This window comes from Bos taurus, chromosome 19 (genome assembly GCF_002263795.3).
Source record: "Bos taurus isolate L1 Dominette 01449 registration number 42190680 breed Hereford chromosome 19, ARS-UCD2.0, whole genome shotgun sequence".
NCBI classification, from domain to species: domain Eukaryota; kingdom Metazoa; phylum Chordata; class Mammalia; order Artiodactyla; family Bovidae; genus Bos; species Bos taurus.
Genome location: NC_037346.1, coordinates 56,671,757 through 56,685,939, shown reverse-complemented (window position 1 = coordinate 56,685,939; position 14,183 = coordinate 56,671,757). Strand labels below are relative to the sequence as shown.

The following is a 14,183-nucleotide window of genomic DNA, read 5'->3' as shown; positions in this document are numbered from 1 at the left end:
CGTGACTAACCCTGGGCCAGGCACCACGGCCCAGCTCCACACAAAGAGGCCTGCAGCGGTCGCTGGGAAAACATCGGTCTCCTCCACAAGCCCCCTCCCCACTCCTCTGGCTAGCGCCAGGGACCTTCCACTCATTTCCTTCCCAGAGACGGGTCTCCTTCCAACCCTCTGCTCAGACCAGCTGGACTTTTGCCCAGCAGCTGAAGTCTCCCATGTCCTCTGACACAGGGGCTGGAGGACACAGGCATCTCCTCCCAATATCAGTGGTCTGGGGGGCCCCAGAGAGCTGGGCTGCCGGACACTTGCTTGTCCACCTGTCGTTTGCACATTAACTTGAAACACTGCTGACAGCTCATTGTTGTTAAGTCATTAAGTCATGTCTGAGTCTTTGGGACCCCATGGACTGCAGCACGCCAGGCTTCCCTGTTCTTCACTGTCTCCCTGAGTTTGCTCAAACTTGTATCCATTGAGTCAGTGATACCATCTGACCGTCTCATCCTCTGTTGCTCCCTTCTCCTCTTGCCCTCAATCTTTCCCAGCATCAAGATCTTTTCCAATGAGCTGGCCATGTGCAAATGTCCTGTGGCCAGCCCTGGCTATGGTCAGAATTCCTGGTAGCCAGTGGGGGTGGGAGGGTGTCCTGTTGACCTAGCTCATTAGGCTGAGTGGAGCCTGGGCAGCAGGAGAGAGGAGGAGTCCTTGACCTTCACTTTAAAGGAGACAGAGGTAGGGAATTCCCTGGTGGTCCAGTGATTGGATACTGTACTTCCACTGTGGGAGACATGAATTCAATCCCCGGTTGGGGAAATAAGATCCCACTTGCCACGTGGCCAAAAAAAAAGTAATAATAACAATAAATACAGGAGACAGAGGTGAGTGGGGGGACCACTGGGATCTGCCCCCAGACCCCCTCCAGAACCTCTGAGCTCATTGCTTCCAGAAGGGGGATCTGCCCATGTCCTGGGTAGATGGCTCTCAAAGCAAGGTCTTCGCCAACTCCTCTGTCATCAACTCCACCAAACTGGCGGCATAGTCCCGTGGATGAGTTTACTGGAGTGCTGACACCCATAGGGTTCACACAGCAGTCTCCCTCCCCCCGAGTCAGGTCCCCCTGGCTCTGTCTTGTCTCAGTGTCCCCTAAACTCTCCAGTCTTGCCTGAACACAGCTGTAACGTTCATCTTCCTAAAGCCTCGTCCCTGGTCCCCACCACCTAGCACCATCAGTGGCTCATCTACCGCCTTCCAATAAAGTTGGAATCCGTCCTCTGCCTGCCAAGGTCTGGCGCAGTTCAGCCGGGTGGTTTCCAAACACGCAGGTAATGCACGTAAAAACCTCCAGTTTGCCTGCAGTCATGGATCCCGAGATCACCCACGCACACGTGGGGACCTGTGGTCAGGCACTTAGACTCTGATGTAGGTATTCCCCCAGCTCTGGGGGTTTCTTGCCGCCCCCTCTGCTCACTCCCCCATCTCCTGACTGCACACAAAGGCCCTCCTCTGAACAACCATGAGGCTTCACGCAGCATCATCACTTCCGTACTGGGAGGTTGTGTGGGGGTGTGGGGTGTGACTTGTGTACCGGAGGAGGGCAGGGAGATCGGTTAGGGGTGAAGTGTGGGGTGTGTGCCTTCTGCAATTGGGGGTGATGAGAGGGACTGGGGTCATTGAGAGACACTGCATTCAGAGGGTAATCTCTACCTCTAGGGAAGGTGTGAGATGCGGGGGTCAGTGAGGAGGGTGTTTGTGCAGTGATGTGGTGTGTGTGTTGGGGAGTGGTGTTGAGTCATGTCTGTGACCGTGAAGTGGTGACACATGTTTGGGGGATGTGAAATGTGTGTGTTTGCAGAGGGGGTAAGGCATTGTGTGTTTATGGTATGATATGAAGTGCACCTGTGCTCACTGATAAAAATGGTGCATGTGGAATGATTTGAGGTACTTACGTGACTTGAATTGAGGTGTGTGTGCATGACGTGAGTGGTGTGTGTTTCTGTGGCCTGGGTGGTATGTATGATTTGAGGTGTGTGCGTGAGGTGTGTGCATGATGTAAGGTGTGTATTTGTGGTGTGAGCCGTTGTGTGTCTGTGCTGTGAGTTGTCTGGTGTCTGTGATGGGGTGTGAGGTATGTGTGTGCCTGGGTGTGAGGTGTCTGTGTGTGTGTGTCACGTGAGGTGTGCATGCATGGGTGTGAGGTGTCTGTGATGGGGTGCGACGTGTCTCTGTGTCTGTGTCATGTGAGGTGTATGTGTGTGTGTCCATGGTAAGGTACTAGGAGTGGGTGGGGTGACGTGTGCCCAGTGTGAGTACTTGGGGAGATGCAGGCTGCCCCGGCGTGCACACAACACTAGAGAGGCCGTCAGGAAGGCTGGACTCCCCAGAGGCTGTGTCCTCCGTCCACTCTCTCCGCCACCCCTCCTGTCTAAAGACACTCCCCATCTCTGAGTGGGCCCTGCGTCCCCCCTTTGGGGCAACACCTGCCTTCCTGGCACCCCCCAGCTCTGAACATCCCTGACCCCCTCTCACTTTCGACTCCCTGAAGGCTGCCCTTGAACACCCCGCCTGACGCTGCAGTGTCCCAGAGGACAGCGTGTGACATACTCTGCTCATGACACCGCCCATGGGCCCCAGACCCGGCAGGCCAGACAGACATGGCCCAGAGGGGTCCAGCCGGGCCTCTCTGCCATGTTAGTGGGCTCCATGCCCCCCTGCTTCCAGCCCGCCCAGAGTGGAGATGCAGCAACACAGCACTTGAATTTCTCCACCATTTCTAGAGCATCCACACCAATGGGCAACTTTCTCCATCCCAAACCTGTCACAGGACAAAGACAGTCTTACGGAAGGCGACACAAACCACAGCTGGAGGCCAGAAATCAAGGCATGGGCAGGGCCACACTCCCTCTGAAGGCTCAAGGGAAGGACCCTTCCTTGCCTCTTCCAGCTTCCGGTGGCTCCCGGAAACTCTTGGCATTCCTTGACTGGTAGCTGCAACACTCCCAGTTTTACATCTGTCTCCACATGGCCGTTTTCTCCTTGCGTCCTCTTCTTAAAAGGACACCATTCACATTTGATTGAGGTCCCACCCCCTCCTCCCTAGACAGCGAATAAAAAAACAGAGACATGACTTTGCCAACAAAGGTTCGTCTAGTCAAAGCTATGGTTTTTCCAGTGGTCATGTATGGATGTGAGAATTGGACCATAAAGAAGGCTGAGCACTGAAGAATGGATGCTTTTGAACTGTGTTGTTGGAGAAGACTCTTGAGAGTCCCTTGGACTGCAAGGAGAGCAAACCAGTCAATCCTAAAGGAAATCAACCCTGAATATTCATTGGAAGGACTGCTGCTGAAGCTGAAGCTCCAATACTTTGGCCACCTGATGCAAAGAACTGAGTCATCAGAAAAGACCCTGATACTGGGAAAGATTGAAGGCAGGAGGAGAACGGGAAGACAAGAGGATGAGATAACTGGATGGCATCACTGACTCAACGGACACGAGTTTGAGCAGACTCCGGGTGATAGTGAAAGATAAGGAAGCCTGGCGTGCTGCAGTCCACAGGGTTGCAAAGAATCGGACACGACTTAGCAACCGAACAACAACAACCTCTCCTCTAAGGCCTCATCTTAAATAATTATACCCGCAACGACCCTACTTCCAAATAAGGTCACATTCTGAGTTACTAGAGCTTAGGACTTGAGTTTCTCTCTGGGGAGGGGGAACCACAATGCAACCCACATCAGCCTGGTTGGCAGAGGAAAGCCAGAGAGGACCAGACCACATCCCCTCTCCTTCCTCCTCAGTCATCACCCTCTCGCCTGCAGGGTTCCTGTGTGAGCCCTCGGGACACTGAATGGACTGGGGCATTATTTGCGACCAGAGCCTGTGACGCCCAAATAGCAGGCAAGAGGGGACTTCGGCAGGGCTCTGTGTCCTCCCTTTTCGCGCCCCTCCCTATGTGGCACGAGGTTGTGGCACACCCACTTCTGGAAAACGGCTCCTGAGGCTTCCCTGGTGGTGCAGTGGTTAAAGCTCCGCACTTCTAAAGCAAGGGGCATGGGTTCGATCCCTGGTCAGGGAACTAAGATCCCACATGCCGCACTTTGAGGCCAAAAAAATAAGTAAATAAATAACAATGCTCCATGGAAAATAGCTCCAAGTGATGCCTAAAGTTTCAGGGCAGGAGGCAGGTGTACATGTACAAGTACATGTATAGTCCCCATGAGGCTTATGGTCGCCCATAAGCCAGGCCTGCCCCTTGCCCCTCACCCCCAATACCTCGGTAAAGAGGTGCAGGGCCCCTGCCCCTCTACGTGCCCCTCACCCAGTCCCTCTGTAAAGTACCCAACCTGTTCCCGTGGGAATCTGACTGCACTTATGTAGGATTGGGGATCAAGTACTGAATGGTGGGATGGCATCACCGACTTGATGGACATGAGTTTGAGTAAGCTCCGGGAGTTGATGATGGACAGGGAAGCCTGGTGTGCTGCAGTCCATGGGGTTGCAAAGAGCTGGACACGACTGAGTGACTGAACTGAACTGAATTGAATGGTTAGCCCAGGCCAGGGCCCCTGAACTCTGCTCTGGACCACCCCTAGACACACTCTTAGTCTCTGTCAACAGGAGCAGTGGGGTTCCTGGGAGGTCCTAGAGACTCAGCTCAAACTGATTCACAACTTCATGAATTCATTTGGTACCAGATTTTAAGACCTACTAGGTGCCAGAGGGGAGGGCCACACGTGGATAAGGCTAGACCTGCCTTGAGGAGCACCTGGATTGGGAAGTGTGCGGGGAAGCCCGCCTGGGAAAGCTCTCCCGGTAGGGGACACCTCTGGGCACACCCCAAGAGGTCAGGGGGGAACAGGGGAAGTGTCAGAGTCCAAACACCGGCAGGGGGGCCCAAGCAAGTGTGGTGAAGAGTGAATACCCATCGGTCGGTAAACACAATTACATTCGGATGACGTCGAGCTAGGGCGCACTGCTGCTGCTGCTGAATCACTTCAGCCGCGTCCGACTCTGTGTGACCCCATAGAGGGCAGCCCACCAGGCTCCCCCGTCCCTGGGATTGTCCAGGCAAGAACACTGGAGTAGGTTGCCATTTCCTTCTCCAATGCATGAAAGTGAAAAGTGAAAGTGAAGCCGCTCAGTCGTGTCCGACTCTTCGCGACCCCGTGGGCGCACTAGCAAAAGCGAAACTGGCTGTGAGCTGCGCTCAGAACGCAGGCGTGCTCTCGAGCCCCGCGCCGCGCGGCCCAGGGGCGTTTCCATGCTCCCGGACCCGCCCCCAGCCCCCTCACCCCAGCCACCTGTGGACCGCAGCCCGAATGGAGCTTGGGCGTCGCCTGCTGGCCGCACTGGGCAGCCGCAACCCCGGCGCCAGCCCGCGGGTCCCAGTGATGCCAGACCTTCCCCCAGAAGGCGGGGTCCCCAGGGACAGCTCCCCGTGGAACCCTAACCCCGGCAGCTGGCGGCCTTGGGGAGCTGTCCTAGGCTGGATTTGGCTTACGCCCTCCGATCGGTGCGGCTCTAGGGGCCTGCCTGCCCCCTCGAGAGCTGACTCTGCGGTCCTGCGCGCCCCCGCGGGACAGCCAGCTCCCCGCCAGCGTCGGCGGTTCAGGTGGCGAAACGGAGGGAGGAGCCTGTCGGGGTCCCTGCCCGGGGCGGTGGAGGGGAGAAGGAGCGGGCGGAGCTTCAGGCGAGGCGGTTCCTGCCTGTCCCTCGGCCGCCGCGGGCCCCAGCTCACCTCTGGTCCAGGGACATGACGGGAACGCCTGGCACCGCGGCCACCCGGGATGGCGAGGCCCCCGAGCGCTCCCCACCCTGCGGGCCGAGCCACGATCTCACGGGCAAGGTGGGTGGGCTCCGCGCCCAGCGCTGGGGACTCTGGTGCCAGCTCTGGGGGCCACCCCTTCCCCCCCCCCCCCCGCCCCTCTCTGGCTGCCTCTGCGCTGGACTCATCCCATCCCCCCCAGGCAGCCAGGTCTTCCCAGAGTAAGTGGGGGAGGGTCGAGACAGCCCCCGGAGCCCATACCAACGGCCAGGGATCTGGGAGAGGAGAGAGGAGCGTAGGAAGTACTGAATGACTCCCCACCCCCTGAGGACCCCAGCCCCATTTCCCTCTGCCTCACTTCGGCCAGTGCGAACCCCGGGGAACCCCGGGCTTCTCGCTAGCCCCTGAGCCCACAACTCTCCCAGGGCACAGGCTTCCCAAGCGCTGGGAAAGGCACTCCGAAGGGATGCCCCCTGAGGCGGGGGAATTTGCTCTTTAATGCCCTTCTCCCAGGGTGGACTAGGATCCCAGCTGCCCCCAGGTGCGACCCCTTCCCCTCCCACCCCTGCAGCCAGCTGCCCACACCTTCTTCTGGGAGGATGTTGCTAGCCAGAACAGTAGACTCACCTGGGAATTTTTTAGACCCTGAGAATGATGGGAGCGGTTAGGCACTAGTACCCCACCTGGGAGAGTTTAAGTCAGCTCTCTGGGCCTGGTTCCCGATGCGGGTGGCCCTGATTGAAGGAGGTGAGGTTGCTGGTGGACACTGAGCAGTCTGCCCTTCCTCTGCACCCTGGGAGCTGACAGGAACTGGGATCTCTGAAAGAGGGAGCCCAGAGCCTCCACTCTTCCTCCAGGTCGGGGAGAGATGAGGAGGAGGCTGGCCCAGTCTCCTGCGGCATGACCTTGAAGGAGACCTGCCTTTCTCGGTGCCTTGCTTTCCTCCCTCCACGGCCCCCACCACCTTCTTTTAGGGGAAGCTAGTCTGCAAGTCACCCGCCCAGAGCCGTTGTTGAGATAGGCGTCCCGGTGTGGGCTGCAGGCAGGAAATGGGCCCCCAGTGTGTTCAGGGGAGGGGGAGCCACTGAGAACCAGTCCTGGGCCATGGGGCACTGCCTGACCTCCTTGCTTGACAAGCCAGCTGGGTGTTTGCCTAGGAGGTGGCGAGGCTGGGCAACTGTTTGTGTTTGGTGGACTTGCCTGGCTGGGTGGGTGGCTGGCATCGCTTGCTCAAGGCAGCTGTGATCTCTAAAGTACACAGCTGCTTGCCTTCCCTCCCTCTCTCCCTCCTGCCCCATCGGGTACTGGTACCCAGGAACCAGGGAGCCATGCAGGCTCCAGAGAGCTCCCCAGCCCCCAGCCCACCATCTGTCCAAGAAGTCATCCATCCTTCCTTCTAACCCTGTGGGAACTGCCACAGAAAGGTTAAGGAATCTTCCCAAAGTCCCCCAGTCACCCACGTAGAAGCCAGGACCCCAGCCTTCACGCACCTTTTGCTCAACTGCCCATCTAATCCCATGCCCCATGGTCACAGCAGGAAAGCCTTTGGGCTCCATGGTCAAGGTCAAGGCCCCCAAAAGAACTCAAACCTTAGTCCCTGCTCCACCCATTAAGCATCTATTCAGCCAGTTGGAAAAAATTCCAACTTTAGGTCTCAACCCCTATTCTCTGATAGTTTGAGGAATGTCAGGACAGAGGGGTCCCCTCCCCAGCCCCACCCTATCCCATCCCCAGAGGAGAGGAGCAGAGACTGGCCAGACAGTAAAGGGACAAACACATGCCCACACACACTCCCTCCCCCCACCCCCCTACCCCCCCATGCCAGTTTGCAAGCCATTTTGTCCCACTTGGGAGGTTACTGCGGAAAGCATTTCAGGCTAAATGTCTCTCTGCTTTAGTATAAATTTCAGCCTTCCCTAATTCACGCAAGGCTTTTACAAACATAAGATGTCATTAGGAAATTCCAAATAAAGGTGACCAAAAATAAAACACCGGAACACGAGCAATTTTAGAACATGCCTTGGCAACTGACAGAGGCCTACCCGCCTCAGATCCTGATACCCTCCCTTGGGTGGGAATCCCTGGCTGAAATATTAATGCTTCTCTTTCTGGTGCGGCGGCCCCACCCGTGTGTGCACACAGGCGTGGAACACACAGCAAAGAACACACAGCATGGCGTGGCGGGGGGCCAAGGGGGCCAGAGTCTAGACGCATGAAAAGTGGTTGTTCTCGGGGCCACAGAGCACATTTGGGGACCTCTTGGCTCTGGGGTCTCAACTCGGGCGTCCCGGAAGCCAGATGAGGACAGGAGGGCCCAAGGGAGCGGCTGGGAGGCCAGCGGCAGCCCGGGAGAGTGGAGAAGAGCAGGAGGCGGCAGGTTTTCCAGAAGCAGGTGCCCGCTTGGGGCTCAGCATCCTTTCCCGGCCCTCCCTGAGAGCCCAGAGTCTCGCCCCAGCGCCCCATTAACGGCCTCTGCCCCCATCTCCTAGGTGATGCTTCTGGGAGACTCGGGCGTCGGCAAAACCTGTTTCCTCATCCGATTCAGAGACGGGGCCTTCCTGTCCGGGACCTTCATAGCCACCGTCGGCATAGACTTCAGGGTGAGGTGGCTGCAGGCTCCTCCTCCCAGCGGTGAACCAGGGGTCACGGCTTCAGGCACGGGGGGCTGTCCTCTGCTCAGACCTGCACTGACCCCTCACATCTACAGTGGCTCACCCTAGAGGTGGCCAGCTTAGAGGAGTCTGGGCTTGTGGGGCTCCCTGCCCCCCTACAGAATGAGAAATAAGAGACTACATCTTAAAATCCTGCCACTGAGCAGGGCAGACACACCCCCACGGTGTGAGCAGGCCCCTCGGGCAAGACGTGAGGTCAGCCGGTCTTTCTGGAACTCAGGGAAGCACCGCAGGGCATGAGGCTGAGGAGCTGGACAGGGCACGAGGTTGAGGAGCTGGACTGATCCTGTGGGGAGAGAGCAGCAGCCAGCATCCCGCCCCCTCACCGGGATGAACCCATCTTGGGTTGGCATCAACAGATTGGCATCGGGGTTGCTGAGCACTCTGAGCACCACACAGCCCCAGGGGCCAGGAGGATTCAGGCCTAACCCTGGCAGCGGGGCTCTCAGAGGCCGAGTGCCTCCTCCCAGTAGAAGGGGAAGCTTCACCTAACGGTAGAACCAGTGGGCGACCAGGGCAAAGACAGCCCTGCAGATCCGCCCACTGAGGTCTCCGAGATGCTGGTGGGCACCTCATCTCGAAGAGCTACTTTGCAGTGCTGAGACTGAGCCCCAGGAGAGGCAGACAGAAGCAGGGAAGAGGCAGGACTCCCCCCAGCCCGGTCCCCCAGGGCTCGGCCTGTGTGCCCTGCTGAGCCCTGGGGGGCGGGGGCGGGCACGTTCTCAGGCTCCCTTGCCTTGGTGTGTTGTGAGGAGAGATGGCGTCCACAGAAGAGAGGACTCTGAAGTCAGGCTGCCTGGGGACGGAGTCCCCCCAAACCCTGATGGGGCGATCTGGCTGGAGATATCTCCGGGGCTCGTCAGACGCCCTGGCACCCACCCTGGGGGAGCGGCCAGACAGGATGCCTGCTGTTGTGCAGGATTCAGCAGGATGCAGAAGCCAAGCCACCTCCCCCGCCCTGCACACCCACCTCTCCCTCTGCCCTTCTCTCTTTCAGAACAAAGTGGTGACCGTGGATGGTGTGAGAGTGAAACTGCAGGTGAGATCAGCGGCTGGGAGGGCTGGGGTGGAGGGGGGCGGCGGTTCAAGGATAGGGGCGCCTGCCCAGGCTCTTCACCCACTCACACGAGGCCTGCGGCCCTGCCCTCAGCCTGGGGTAATTTCCTGTGGGGCCCAGGAGAGGAAACGGCTTTTGTTTGTTTGATGTCTGCAGAGAAAGCCGTTCCCAGGCCCTCTCTTCTGTCAAAGGCAGCAGCTCCAAGTGCCTTCAGACAAGCTTAGGCTTGCTGCAAATCCTCCCCAGTGTCACGGGCCTCACATGCTCTAGGAGGCTAGACACCCCTAATCCCTGGACTTCACCACTTAGGGCAACAGCACCAGATGAGAACAGAACTCATTAACTCGTTAACTACCACCATCTGGCACGTCACCAGGCCCTCACAGGCCCAGGCCCCTGAGAAACCAAAGAAAGAAGCCTCTCACTTCCCACCCCTCGTACCACAAGGATTTTCTCTGCCCAGCACAGTGCCTGCCCGCTTCTGACTGTCTGTCCTCCCCTCCCTAGATCTGGGACACGGCAGGGCAGGAGCGGTTCCGCAGTGTGACCCATGCTTATTACCGAGACGCCCAGGGTAAGGGCCTCCGGCACGGCGCCGCTCCCCCAGCCCACCTGTAACAGTCACCCTACTGCCCCAAGTCCCCCCGCCCCGTGTGACCTCTCTCTCCCCCTCCAGCCTTGCTCCTGCTGTACGACATCACCAACAAATCTTCCTTTGACAACATCCGGGTAGGTTCTCCCTGACCCACCACTCGCCACTCTCGGGATCCAGCAGGGCAGGACCGCTTCCTGCTTTGTGGGAATGGGTGGAGCCTGGAATACTGCTGCCTCGCTAAAAACACCCGAGCTGTGACTCAGAAGTAATAAACTCCTCGTGGGCAGCTGATTGGCATGTGGGCAGGAAGGCCAAGCAGGCTGTGTGCCACTTGCTCGCCCCTGCCTGTGATTTATAAGTGCACTTCATGACAGAGTGTTCAGAAGGTCCCCAGCTCCACCCTGGACAAGAGCTCACGGGGAGAGCCCAAGCAGAAAACGTCTACCATATATGCAGCCCAAGTTTCTAGAAAGTGACTTAGGCAGACAAAATGAGTGGCTCTGTCCTCACAAGCAAACTATCCAGTAGTCGAGGCAATAATTCAATACATATAAGCACCGACTCTGTGCACAAGTACGGTGAAGGTTGCACATGCTCCCCGACCTCAAGAGGCTGGCAAGCAAACCAGGGAAACCAGACACATAGAGATAAAACAGCTTACCAACTGGATGGAACCCATGGCATCCCTACTGCCTCCCCCAACCCCACGGGCATGTCAGACATCTCTAATCGATCACAGTATTTTTGATCACCGAGCCCTTACGTGGCCTTAGAACCCTCTACGGGGTTCAAGGAGAGTGCTGGTGACTAGAGCCGATCTAGAACATAAAGCCTGTGCCTCCTCTAATTTCCATAAAACTGAGAGTTACACTGTAAGGGGTTTAGAGCTATTCAGGACTGGAGAGAGGCCTGAGCGAAGATGCAGGAGAGAGAAGGCCCAAGGTGTTCAGTGATCGGGGGCAGTGAGTAGCCCAGGAGGATCCAGAGGGGAGAAGCAGGGAAGGCCGGGGGAAGGAGGAGAATGGCTGGGGCTCAGGGCGCCCTCTCCCACAGGCTTGGCTCACTGAGATTCACGAGTACGCCCAGAGGGATGTGGTGATCATGCTTCTGGGCAACAAGGTGAGTGGCTCCAGGGCAGGGTCAGCCCACCCTCCCCCACAGCCACCAGAGTAATTGCTGGACATCCTGCCACTAAAGAACCCTTTCCAGCCTCCAGTTCAGAGGTCAGACCTATCTGCAAGCTTCTGCCCATCTCATCTGCCCTCTTAAAGCTTTGGAATTGGCCCCCTGCAGGGAAAGGTCAGGCTGTTTCCTGAGAAGTCCAGGAATGCCCAGCTACTCTGTTAGATCCTAGGGACTAGGTACATGGATGAAGATCTGCGATGGGAGAGGGTTAACCTCAACTACCGCCATCCCTTCAAGGCTGGTCACCACCCCTTTGCCAAGCGGAGTTACCCACCATCTCCCTAAGTTGGGGTGAGATCCTCCTGCTGGGAGCTAAGAACCTGAGGAGGTGGTCCTGGCCTCGGGTGGATCAGACCACCTGCAGTCCTGCAGGCCACCAGCAGAGGGCGGGAGGTCCTGCTCCCAGGGCAGAGAGAGAGGCCTTGGGGGTCAAGGCATCCTTCCCCCAGAGTGACCCACCTGGCTTGACAGGCAGATGTGAGCACTGAAAGGGTGATCCGCTCAGAGGACGGAGAGATGCTGGCCAGGGTAAGTGACTGGCCTGGGGGTGGGAGGGGAGGGATGGGGGCAGCCCGAGACTGGCCATGGAGCACGCTCTCACCCTGGCAGGAATATGGAGTTCCCTTCATGGAGACCAGCGCCAAGACGGGCATGAATGTGGAGCTAGCCTTTCTGGCCATTGCCAAGTGAGTACTGAGCTGGGAAGGGAGCGTGCAGGGCAGAGTGGCGCCATCTGGGACCCAGTGGGGCCTGGCCCCTCGCCCAGTCCCAGGGCCCATCTACAGCCTGCGTTCGGAGGCCGTGGGACTGGGGCAAGGCTCAGCTCCCCACCGACTGCCCAGCCCACTTCTCCTTCTTCTTCAAGGGAGCTGAAATACAGAGCCAGGCGGCAGGCCGATGAGCCCAGCTTCCAGATCCGAGACTACGTGGAGTCCCAGAAGAAGCGGCCCAGCTGCTGCTCCTTCCTGTGAATCCCAAGGGTCTGAGAGGAAGCTCCAGAGGCCCCCGAGGATGCAGCCGTCCTCCCCCCACTCCCCCAGACCTGGCTTCTTCTGAGCGGCTGAACCAGCGGGGAGAGAGCTTGGGGACCCACTGCACAGCCCCTTCGGACTCCTGCCCCTCCCCTAACTCCTGGAGCTTCCCTGCGTCCGCAGGGGAGGGCAAAATATTTATCTTTCATTTTAATGATACATAACTTAATCAAAATGGGACCAGAAAAACCGAGCCAGAGAGCTGGTGGTGGTCCTTTGGCCTTCTATTACTAGGACTTAGGAGCCCTCCTGACCACCATGAGGGTGGTATTGCTCCAGCTCAGCACCAGGGGGCACTGATGCACTTCTGGGGCATAAGAGCAAGTAGTGACACCCCCACCCCACCCCAATCCTTCAGCTGGCAAGCGGCTGAGCAAACCCAGGCCTTCATTTCCTCCAGCTCCCCAGAGAGCAATCTTCTCCAATAAAACAGAGCCCTTGTGCTGGGAGTCAGACCAAAGCCTCTGGAAGATAAGAGATGTGGAGATTAGGCCAGGGACCTGGCTCCCTGTGGGGAGATCGGAGAGGAGCAGCAGAGATTACGTCTATCTGTTTGGCTATCTCTGGGCTTACTGGCCCCCCTTCTGGGAGGTGTACCCCTTTTCCTCCAGCCCACAAATACATGAAAGCACCTGGAAACACCTGGTTCCTGTTCTCTGAACTTCAGATCCCAGAGGAGCCCCTCCTCCCTGAATGCCTGGCCTTATCTTTCTACCTTTCCATCTGTGTCTCCAGACACCTAAGGTTATAGACAGGAAAAGGTTATTCTGGTCCCAACTCTTTGGCAGGTAGGCAGCCCACAGGCTACTTCTTCAAGCAGCTCTGGTGCTTCTACGGGACAAAAGAGAAAACTCTGATCCTGGCGTAGGCAGCAGGCAGAAGTGAGCAAACCTCAGGCCATTGTGTAACCCCCAAACCCAAGTGCTGCCTCCTCCCTGACCTCCCTCATTCCCTCTCAGACAGACAGACTAACCGACCGACCTTAGAGCCCAAACTGCTTTATCTCCCTTCTCTCTGACCCTGGTTAGGGAGTGAGAGGTCATCCATTTCCGGGTAAATCAACACATTGTATGCAAAACAATGTCTGCCTGGTAAGAGCTGGGTGGGGAAAGGGGCCCGCAAGGAGTTTCTGTGTAGCCAAGGTCACAGGTCTCCCCAAGCCCTGACCTCAGCCCTAGGAAGAGGTCAGGAGCTGTGCAGATTATGATCTAGAGACACCTTTACTCTGGCTCTGTACACTCGGGGCCAGGAGAGGGGTATGTAAGGTATGCACTGCCCATTTCTCAGGCTGCTGCATTTGCTTTCAAAGCAGAAATCTTGCTCTTTGAGCAGAGTCAGCAGCTCCAACTCAGGCCGATAAGGAAGCTCTCCAGGCAGAGCAGGGAGGAGCCTGACCTTGCAGGGTTCTTCTGGTGCCCAAGGCAGGTTGCAGGCGATCCAGTCACATGGGCTGCTCTGGGCCTCTAGCTTTTGTGTTTTTCAGCATTAAATGGCAGTATTTTGGAAAGTACACCCTGTCCACTGTTTCTTTGAGGTGGACCTGATGCGGGGGTGGGGGAAAGGCGGGGGCAGTTCATGCTGAAAAGATCGTTGTTGCTTGTCACTGACTGCCAAAATCATTTGATCCTCATCCTTCAATGCCCAACCCCCCCACCCCCAAACTGGTCACCTCACCCTTAACAGACTGCCCCCAGCCTCTGTGACCAGCCTCTCATCTGAAAGTAGGAGCTGAAAGGTTTATTATCTCACGGTCCTAATCATTTTAACTTTCTCTGTTGAAACACGCCAGGGCTCCTTTTCCCCAGAGATCGGCTACCTGACTGTGACCTGCCTCTCCCCTCCCCCACCTCCCTAGCTAAAGGCTGACGCCGATACACAGTTGCCC

General features: G+C 57.4%; 1 protein-coding gene across 4 annotated transcripts in view; it reads left to right on the top strand.

The window, feature by feature from the left end:
• RAB37 (RAB37, member RAS oncogene family) overlaps positions 1–13,808 on the top strand; it is a 67,781-nt gene extending 53,973 nt beyond the window's left edge. Inside the window, exons 1-9 of one of the 4 annotated variants that reach the window (XM_005221261.5) lie at positions 5,725–5,839; positions 8,248–8,358; positions 9,428–9,469; positions 9,995–10,061; positions 10,164–10,216; positions 11,136–11,201; positions 11,739–11,795; positions 11,877–11,953; positions 12,133–13,808. In XM_005221261.5, the coding sequence (XP_005221318.1) occupies positions 5,747–5,839; positions 8,248–8,358; positions 9,428–9,469; positions 9,995–10,061; positions 10,164–10,216; positions 11,136–11,201; positions 11,739–11,795; positions 11,877–11,953; positions 12,133–12,238 (672 nt within the window). In that variant the 5' untranslated portion in view covers positions 5,725–5,746 and the 3' untranslated portion in view covers positions 12,239–13,808. Of the gene's footprint in view, positions 1–5,724; positions 5,840–8,247; positions 8,359–9,427; positions 9,470–9,994; positions 10,062–10,163; positions 10,217–11,135; positions 11,202–11,738; positions 11,796–11,876; positions 11,954–12,132 lie in introns of those variants that run through there. The other 3 variants (XM_005221263.5, XM_059878221.1, NM_001193224.2) reach the window with 3 other exon arrangements.
• Positions 13,809–14,183: the final 375 nt, after the last annotated feature.